Source organism: Notothenia coriiceps, unplaced genomic scaffold (assembly GCF_000735185.1).
Source record: "Notothenia coriiceps isolate Sejong01 unplaced genomic scaffold, NC01 NC01_scaffold00000339, whole genome shotgun sequence".
NCBI lineage: Eukaryota > Metazoa > Chordata > Actinopteri > Perciformes > Nototheniidae > Notothenia > Notothenia coriiceps.
The window spans coordinates 621264-631511 of NW_011333040.1; the positions used below are offsets into that span (position 1 = coordinate 621264).

At 40.7% G+C, this 10248-nt stretch overlaps 2 protein-coding genes across 2 annotated transcripts in view; one reads left to right on the plus strand and one right to left on the minus strand.

The window, feature by feature from the left end:
- Positions 1–957: 957 nt before the first annotated feature.
- LOC104942003 (unconventional myosin-IXa-like) lies at positions 958–6806 on the minus strand. Its single transcript, XM_010767191.1, has 3 exons — positions 6677–6806; positions 4843–4966; positions 958–1294 (listed from the first exon to the last, which is right to left on the minus strand). Exons 1-3 carry the CDS (start codon positions 6778–6780, stop codon positions 1004–1006), a joined length of 519 nt encoding a protein of 172 aa, XP_010765493.1. The 5' UTR covers positions 6781–6806; the 3' UTR covers positions 958–1003.
- A 1186-nt stretch (positions 6807–7992) lies between these two features.
- Positions 7993–10248, plus strand: part of LOC104949782 (unconventional myosin-IXa-like) — a 4086-nt gene continuing 1830 nt past the window's right edge. Inside the window, exons 1-4 of the mRNA XM_010776188.1 lie at positions 7993–8048; positions 8653–8845; positions 9323–9451; positions 9563–9668. Coding sequence (XP_010774490.1) covers positions 8025–8048; positions 8653–8845; positions 9323–9451; positions 9563–9668 — 452 coding nt within the window. The 5' untranslated portion in view covers positions 7993–8024. The remainder of the gene's footprint in view (positions 8049–8652; positions 8846–9322; positions 9452–9562; positions 9669–10248) is intronic.

Sequence of the window (10248 nt, forward strand, 5' to 3'; positions counted from 1 at the left end):
GGTCACAGTTAGCTCAGTAAGGTCACAGTTAGCTCAGTAAGGTCACTGTTAGCTCAGTTAGCTCAGGAAGGTCTCAGTTAGCTCAGCTCAGTAAGGTCAAAGTTAGCTCAGTATGGTCACAGTTAGCTCAGTAAAGTCACAGCTAGCTCAGTAAGGTCACTGTTAGCTCAGTTAGCTCAGCNAAATATACAAAGGTCGATGTTGTCCTGATAAGAGATGCCATGCTGTGTGTGTGTGTGTGTGTGTGTGTGTGTGTGTGTGTGTGTGTGTGTGTGTGTGTGTGTGTGTGTGTGTGTGTGTGTGTGTGTCCGTGTCCCTGAAGGGATCAATGTAACAGATTGCTTAATAATGACGCTCAATAAATAAACACAGCTACTAGTTTACCTGGAACAGTGGATTGTTTGAAGCATCTTCTTAGTTCTTTTAATGGGTTTTGTAGCAATGTTGAGTGCAGAGTGACTTACCAACAAGAAACCCTTTTGATGACATTGTTTACTTGATACTTGCTTTTCAATCATCTCACTTTGAAACTTGCTTTAGAAGTATTTCCACTTAAAAGTCACATTTTCTCTTAAATAACAATTCCTAATCTTGTTTTAAATAAGAGTGTCATTTTTATATAACTTGAAATAAGATAAATGTGCCTGAAACATTTCCTATTTGTTTCCCAGTTAAGGTTCAAGGTTCTTTGTTTTCAAACTAACATAGCTACAGAGTAATTATGTCGTTGAAAATCTTAGGTCACAGGCTTCTCCAACAATGCAACACAATAATACAGATAAGCAGAGAATCATTTCAAGATCTCCTTTATCTAACATCGCATCTTATTTAATCTTTTTTTAACATGTTAACAAATGTTTGACTTATTACAAGCAAAAACAACTTGTTTTCATTACATTACAACTTATTATTATTTGTATTTTTTAACTCATTTTTGGAGCACCAGTGTGACCTATGTGACATATGAAACCAAAACACTTCCAATGACATCTGCTAGGCTTTGTTAAAGATGAACCAGAGGGGCGTCATACTTCTCTTTCTGCAGGCTCTCGATCTGCTCGGTGAGGATCCTCTCTTCCTGCTGCATCGCCATCTGCTGCTGATCACTCAGCCCGGCCTCTGCTGCTTCCTCTGCTCCTTCTTCTCCTTCTCCTCCTTCGTCTCCTTCTCCCTTTCCTCCTTCTCCTCCGCCTCCACTTCCATCACTCTCTCCATCCACCACCACTGGGGGCACTTTGGGGCTGAGAGGCGGCGACAGCGTGTTGGTGCTGCTTTGCTGAACGCGGCCTTTGCACTGCAAGTTCACACAGAAATCACAGAGCAAGGGGACATGTTAGTGGAGGCTGTCTAAGGGCATACTAATGAATAATCATAATGAATAATATCAATAATCTGTTGACAGCGATGGAGCACAGACAGCGGACTCTATAGACACGGTTGGATGTCTCGAACAAATAGCGACTACACATATTGACAACCAGTTCACGAAAACACGGCTAAAAACTATGAGGTCAGCTACACAAACACACACAAATACACCTCTGCTGCAGACACACACACATAATCACACACATTGATCAAGGGGGTGAAACCCGCCGCCGCTGCGTCTGTAAAGCCGTTGTGTCCTTGGGCAAGACACTTCACCTGAACTTGCTCCTGTGGGTATTGTCCACAGTAGATGACCATTACATGTATGTATGATCTGTATATGTAATGTGTATTTGTAAAGTGCTTTGAGTCATTGATAAAGCGCTATAATAAATATAAGGATTATTATTATTATTATAAGCAAACTCGGGTAGGCATTACATTAAGTTTAGCTGTGTTAGGCTGCTTGATAATAAGTTGAAAAGCAAAAAAAAAAAGTAAGTAAGTGCTGCTCTCTCAGACCGATAACACTAACTTTGACATAGAGATACCTTCAGTTACAGAAGTTCTGCAAACTGAACCGTGTCGGGAAACTGTACAAATATACAGTAATTAACTAATTTCAATCAATTATAGTCAGAAACATGAAATAATAGGCCTCGTTTATCCCACATGAAGAGCAGTGCTAGCTTGATAACATTGAATGGGATGCTGCTAGCAAAAAAGCTAGGTAGTTAGCTTGGTTTGCTAACCACAGAGACTTAGCAGACAAAGCAACAACACCACAATGGAAACTCTTATTACAATTAATTATACACAAAAAACAGAGCAAGATTTTGAGCCATATCTTAGTGTGAAGTCAACTCAACTGTGTTAGCAGATGCTTAATCCGCCTGTAGTTAGCTGTTCTGTTTAAAAGTGGCTTCTTAAGAATCTATTTAACTTATTGTTAGCTAGTGTTAGCTGCTAATCAGATCCCAGCTACACACACACACACACACACACACACACACACACACACACACACACACACACACACACACACACACACACACACACACACACACACACACACACACACACAAGTTGCTTAGAAGCTGAATAAAAGCAACTTTAGTCAATTTTATGTTAAACAAAACGTGAAGTTCAAACCAAGTCTGACAATCTAGCAACATAAGTGAAATTCTGAACCGGCAGACTCAGTATTTTTGGGGACTAAATTGACATTAATGTAATAAACCCCGGCAAAAACAGATAGCATTTTTTGTGCAAAGCCATGTCCACTAGTGTGATGTGAAAGCCCAAAACAATTGTAATAGTAAATAATTAAATAACGTATCAGTTAAATTCATTCAACAATGACCAATGTCTGAAAATGTCATAAAAGTGTGAAGTTAACTGAACTCGAGTCATGGTTCAGTGCTCTGTATCCCTGATTATCAAGCAAGAAAACAAATTAAAGTCAAAGCAGACATCATCTAACAACAGAAAGAGTATGATCAATGATGACATGTATAGCCGCATGTCATCATTTCAGCGCTGGTTGTCTTGGTGGTGCCCAGCAAACGATGTGGGCTTCGTAAATAATTGGACAGCCTTCTGGGGAAAACCTGGTCTGATTAAGAGGGACGGCATTCCTCCTACTTTGGAAGGTGCACATCTCATTTCGGCAAACATTTCAGGGCTTTGTGGACTTAATCCATGACAAACTGGAGTTGAGACCAGGAGGCGGAGTCACAGTCTTACACGCTTCTCTGCGCTCTCTCCTAGGCAGTCATCCATAGAAATCCCGAACCCAATAAAATACCCAATATTAACGGTGTGTGTGTCTGCCCAAGGACAATTTAAGATAAAACCTAATAGAGGTGTCATACATAATAACCTACTAAAAGTAAATGTAACAACTACTACAGTGCAACAAAACAGGAAGATTAAATGTGGTCTCTTAAACATAAGATCTCTAGCATCTAAAGCAATATTGGTAAATGATTTAATATCAGATTATAATATTGATATATTTTGTCTCACTTAAACTTGGTTGAGACATGAAGAATATGTCGGCATAAATGAGGCCACTCCACCCAGCCATATCAATACTCATATTCCTCGAGGCACGGGCCGAGGAGGTGGAGTTGCAGCAATCTTTGACTCAAGTTTACTGAACAATACTAAACAAAAATTAAATTATACCTCCTTTGAAAGCCTCGTTTTCAGTCTTACGCATCCGACCTGGAAAACTTTGCAGCCAATCTTATTTGTTACAGTGTACCGTGCACCAGGTCCTTATTCAGAATTCTTATCAGTGGTAATTATCGTAGGTGACTTTAATATTCATGTTGACGATGATAAAAATAGCCTTACTGTTGCATTTAACTCTGTATTAGATTATATTGGTTTCTGTCAGAGTGTAAATAAACCAACCCACTGCTATAATCACACTCTCGACCTTGTTCTGACTTATGGTATTGAAATTGAGCAACTATTAGTCGAACCGCATAATCCTGCTGTTAGTGCTATAGCCAAAATTAAAGGAAGAGATTCCACCAATACTTAACTCGATAGCATGTCTGCATGTAAGGGAGGAAACTTATACAAAATGTACACCACCCCAAATTGATCATGTTGTTGATAGTGCTACAGATGCGCTGCGAATAAAATTAGACTCTGTTGCTCCTTTGAAAAAGAAGAAAATAAAACAACATAGATTAGCTCCATGTCATAATGCCGAAACCCGCAAAATAAAGCAAAAGTCAGTCGCCAGAACGCCGACACCTCCTCATCTCCACCGCTCCCATGTTTTCTTTTGTGTTGCCATAAGTTAGTCTCTCTGCGTTTGTGCGCTGGGCTAATGCTAATAATGCTATTAATGCTAATGCGAGGATAATAAAATGGCGGCTTCACAAAACCTTTTTGGGAGTTTTACGGGGCGTGGTTTGCAATCCGCCCAGCCAATCAGAAATAGGAACCTTTTTCTCCCACGAAAGTACCTGCTCTCTAGCAGGGACGGAAAACTGACGGAAAAGGCGGTAAAAAGGTTCTCATGAACTAATTTTAGTCCCGGCTCTTTTTGGTGTGAACGCTACATTTCGGAACTAAAGTGGGAAAAGTACTGCGGTGTGAACGCGGCTATTGAGTAATTTCTCTGTAAGAAAATATTCCTAGAGCTCTTTTTTTTGCATGCAAAGTGTCCCGCTGTGCACATATTTCTAATTTAAATCCCCTTGTGTCAGCTTTTTGCTTGTGTAGCAAAAAACGATGAGATGTATGAATGAACTCCTGCCATGGCTTTGTGAAAACCATGCCAGCTGCTCGAGGAGCTGAAAAACTGCTGAGTCACCATTTAAATGATGAGTGAGAGGAACGAGTTGGAAAAGCATCCATGTCGATGCCACGCAGTGAGGATTTCTTTCCATGAACATGTTTTGTAACTTGGTTTATGAGCTTAAAGGGCTGTTGACAGTAGTCTGGTCTTACCATGGACCTCCTGATGTGGGTCAGTCGGCTCTTGGCTTTGCTTTCTGCAAACTCCAGACTGCTGATGTCCTTCAGGCGAGCTCTGTACTTGCCCATCTGCTCATTGATGATCAGCTCCACACACCTACAGGGGAACAGATTTAGATTAGAACAGGATTCAGAAACTATGTCTCCCAAACATTGCTGAATAATCGTTCTTCTCTTAATGTCCTCGTAACACAATGGATAACCCTACATACAACATCTTCAACAATATCTGTTTTCCTTTTTTACTGCCGATTTTTATTCCATATTGTATTCCATTCCATTTGTATACTGTCATATTTGACTATATTTAGTATTATTTTAAATATTTTTCTAGTTCTCTATCTGTGTTTTAAATGTTTGTTTTACTTTTATGTATGCACCACGACACCTAGTCAAATTCCTCGTACGTGTCAACCTACCTGGTAATAAACCTGTTTCTGATTCTGATTCTTAGGTGCTGTTTACACAGGAACGAAACGGGTTGTATCTGCTACTTTTCTCTTTCGTATAGCCCGTTCGTTCACATGAGGCTGTAACGGAACCGCGGAAACGGACCCCTAAAACGATAACGGACCCCAAGGTGGATAGATCTGCGGAAGGATCGCTCTGGGGGGCCAAACGGCTCTGTGTGTACGTCCTATACGATAATTTTCCTGATAACGATGAAGCCATAGCCCCGCCTCTCCCACCTCTGCTGCTCACTGCTGTAGCATGCTACAGATGTTAGTGCAAAATCTACAGCGCCACTTACAGGCCCGGCATATGTACTACAGCGTCTCCAGCGGGTCGAGCGGTCTCGTGTGAACGGAAGACTTTTTTGATATCGAATTCGGTTAGTTTTCGTTTGCGTTCCCGTGTAAATGGGGCCTTAGTTTCATGACATATGGATGACTGAAAAGGATGGTTAACCGGGGAAGGGTATCCCTGCCCTTATTTAGTTTTTCTATATTTTACATTTGTATAATTTGTATCTGTATATTTGTGTCATCTTGTGAAGGCGAGAGAAACATTTAATACAAAGTTGGTAACAAAAAAAATAAAAATAGACGTGATTAAATACAAGTAGAATAGAGGATGTGATTGGAACAGGTTTTTGTTAATTACTAATTGTGTGTTTACATTTCTTTAGGGACTGCTGGCTTAAATAAATCAGGTTATACCATTGAATATCGTAACTAGTAAAGCCTTTATTAGTTTATGAATTTGTTGCCAGATATGATTTTTGGCGATACATTTAAACTTTGACTTGACTTTATTGATCTCCCAGGAGGAAATGCATGAGCTACCCAGCAGATAAAGTATACAAAGAAGTTAAATGAGCTACACTTTTACCAGCTGCAACATTAAAGTCATATAAGGAGTATTAAGTTATTGACTATTCTCAAACTTTGTCCCTACAATAAAGGGTTGGTGGTAAGTGGTAACATTACAACACACTTTAACTGTGAGACCAATAAGAGGTCATGGAGGTGGAAAACAAAAACAAAATACCTCAACCTTTAAGAAATACAGATGCAATCAAGTGAGACATTTGAGACAATGTTTTAACTCATATTTCTTTTTGTTGCAGGCAATTATTTTGTTTACAAGCCCTTGTCTATCCTATCTCTATATACAAAGTTAAATTGTACATAACTTTATCTTAATTTTCCTATTCTATGTGTATGTCCTGACTTTTGCCAGCTTTTTTTTCAATATGCTTTTCAAAAGTGATGAATATACTTATATACAATTAACTTATTTGGATACTGATTCTGTGAGCCAAAGAGTTATAATAGGAAACAACGGAGGATGCTGGAGGACGTACGCTGTGGTTTTGCTGATGTCCTGGACGCTCTGCAGCGGGTCGATGGTGTCGGGGCAGCGGAGGATGCAGGGAGCGAACACGATGGCGAGGGCGTTGGCCGACATCCTGTTCGTGTCCTCCTGCAGGGCAATCCTGAAACACACCACAGTGTAATCCTGTTAATCCTGATGCAGACGTAAACAGAGCATGACACACAGAACACACAAAAGGCAGGGCAGCATGTGACGAGAAAGCTAATCCAGTGTTTGACAAGTGAGAGAAAAACAAATGAAAGAGGATCTATAAACCACAGCTCAGACATTTCGCTATTATGATCATTTTCAGGTTGATATTGGTATTTAGTACCTGTACTGTGACATGTCTCCATGCTTTAATGTTCACAAAGCTCTTTATTTGTCTCATACTGCCTGTGCTGCAGCACCTCTTTTCACCCTCTGTTGGAAACCAGAGCCCTGTCTGCTCTGATTGGTTAGCTGACCGGCTCTGTTGTGATTGGTCAACCGCTTAGACATGTCCCGCCCCTTAGCCTATCACGTACAATGTGTTGGAGTGCTAGTCAATAAAAGTGTAATTGTGACAGAGAGATGTCACTATGTTACGGAAGTAAACAAAGGAGTCCAGGAGCCTTAGCAGACCATTTACATGCACACAATCTGCATAATGCACTACAGGGAAGGGAAAACCCCAACAAGCATAATAGGGCCTCTTTAAAATAAGTGCATTATGCAGATTGTGTGCATGTAAATGGTCTGCTAAGGCTCCTGGANGGCTGTTTTTTTTACTGTATTCTCCATAAAAGCCGACGGTAAATATCTGCAAGTCTGCCTAATATCTCACACACACACACACACACACACACACACACACACACACACACACACACACACACACATTCAAACCACTGTGTCCGGTTCAATTGGGAAAATATAGTTCAAGGTAAAATACTAAACGTTAGAAAATGGCTGTTTTTTTTTACTGTATTCTCCATAAAAGCCGACGGTAAATATCTGCAAGTCTGCCTAATATCACACACACACACACACACACACACACGCACACACACACACGCACGCACGCGCACGCACACACGTGCCCTGCCTCCCTGAGTGTGAGAAAAACTCGATTAAACCTCATAAATCCATCTTCTATCAAGTGACTGTCTCCATCTGCACTCAGTGAGCAGCAGACACCCAAACTCGCCGCCTCTGCACTCTGCACTCCTTCGAGGTCGTGACGGACTGACTGCAGATGTTGTTGTTGTTGTTGTGCGGAGGTTTTAGAGTCTCATTGTGTTGATCTGTTATCTGCAGTGTGTCGCTACGCCTGCCATAGGAAGTGCTGCACCAAGATGACCACCAAGTGCAGTAAAAAGGTAGGAGGAGATTTGATTTATCTGAAGGTTTATGGTTGCGGGATGCTGTAATATCACTAAGGTGTTAAAACAAAACACTGGAAATGGATCAAAACATTTTTTAACATTTAAGCCTATTTGATTTCCCTTGTGTCTTTATGTTATTTAACTCACAATAAATAAATGTATGCCTGTCAAATGTTATGCAAATTGTGTTTAATTAGCATTTTTCATTTCCCTTTTGTTGTCATATGTATTCTTTTTAACAAAAGCTTTGTCCAGAAATACTTTTTATTGGTATCTTATAGGTGTAGGCTTTCATTTGTACAATTTACTCTTAAGCATTTACAGTAGCAAACTACTTGTTTCAAAGCAAAAAAAGCGTGCCAATGTTTGTAATAAGAAAGAAACATCTGATTCTTATTATAATAAATGTAAATTAATGAGCAATAAAACCCTTAATTATTGATGAAGTACCCTCACAGCTTTTGCTGCTACATGTTTACTCGGTCTGGTATGACTTGTAGCTTATAGTAGCTAATGTGGCACATTGTAGCATAGCATTAGTCTCTAAGTTACACACAGTGGTCTATCTGTAGTGTGACGTGTTTGTGTGTGTGTGCAGTACGATCCGGAGCTGTCGTCCAGGCAGTACGGTGTGGAGTTGTCCCGTCTGACCAGCGAGGAGCGGACGGTGCCGCAGCTCGTGGAGAAACTCATCAACTACATCGAGATGCACGGCCTCTACACCGAGGGCATCTACAGGAAGTCAGGCTCCACCAATAAGATCAAAGAGCTGCGCCTGGGGCTGGACACAGGTCAGACTGACACCGACAACTTTATTACACATACATGTGTATCACCCATGTTTTCTAATAATTAATTATGACTTTTTGTTCATTCACTAACTTTGTGATTCTACTGACGAAGTATTAGCTTACTTGAGGATTGAAAGAGTACAAGTGTATTTTTGCAACAAAAGTCCTCATGCTTTTCTATACTTGAATATATATTCAGTTTTTCTTCAACTACTACCACTACTACTACAATTTGCTCTTCTACTCCTACTACTTCTATGACCACTCTTCCGGTACTACTGGTACTTCTTACTCTTGTTCCTTTACCACAAGTACTACTAGTCTTTCAGTCACTAGCATTATAAATACTGTACGTTCCTACAACTATTTCCTCTTTCTTCTTCTTCTTTTTCTTATACAACATCTACTACTAGTTATACCGTACCGTAAATACGTCACATAAAGTTAATTTGCCTGAACGTGTCTGTGTTTGACCAGATGTGAACGTTGTGAACCTGGACGACTACAACATCCACGTCATTGCCAGTGTTCTCAAACAGTGGCTGCGTGACCTGCCCAGCCCTCTCATGACCTTCGAACTGTACGAGGAGTTCCTCCGGGCCATGGGTACGTTTTTAATCAGTTATTTAGTGACTGCATGTTTGACTCCGCAGAGGCTCCTCCGGCTGAGAGTCAAATGTTACCTGGTCTGATGGTGTGTGTTTGATTTATTTCCAGGCCAGTCAGATCGGCGCGAGGTGATAACAGGAGTGTATTCTGTGATTGACCAGCTCAGCAGGACTCACCTCAGCACGCTGGAGCGCCTCATCTTCCATCTGGTCAGGTAAGTGAAGAGTTAAAACATACAGCATGTTTAAAGGTGGGGTAGGTCATTTTGGAGAAACCAGCTCGAGTGCGCTGGAATTTGAAAATACACAGCCGGAACAAATCTGCCACTTCCTTACAGAGCCCCTCCTCCAACACACAGGAACGCGCACATGACCAATGAGGGCACGAGATAAGTTTGTGAACAGATGGAAAGCTGACAGGCAGGTAGGCCATCCAGTTATTTTAGCCGGGCCGGCTCAGATGATTGGTCGTGCTTTTTACAGCACTACAGCTTCCACAGATGACATTGTTTTATGGATTTGTTGTCAAAGCACTTAAGATATTCATTGCTATCGGGATGTTAAGAGCATTCCATCGAATATAACAAAAAGTGTATCTCGAGCCGGTTTCTCAAACGTACTGAAGGATTATTTGAATTATTTGAAGTATTAAAGTAACGTGTTATGGCAGGAAAGTTCAATCTGGTATATTCATTTTAATGTCACCTTATATAGAATGTGTGTTAAACTTGTGATTTCTGCATTGAGTGACTTCTGCCTAGCAGATACCAAGAAGAGGCCCCTAGGGTCTCTCTG

Coding starts and splice junctions, on each gene's coding strand:
- LOC104942003 (XM_010767191.1), bottom strand. CDS start 6,780: ATGTCGGCCAACGCCCTCGCCATCGTGTTCGCTCCCTGCATCCTCCGC. Junction 4,967..6,676: donor GACATCAGCAAAACCACAGC/GTACGTCCTCCA, acceptor GTTCCCCTGTAG/GTGTGTGGAGCTGATCATCA. Junction 1,295..4,842: donor CCCACATCAGGAGGTCCATG/GTAAGACCAGAC, acceptor GTGAACTTGCAG/TGCAAAGGCCGCGTTCAGCA.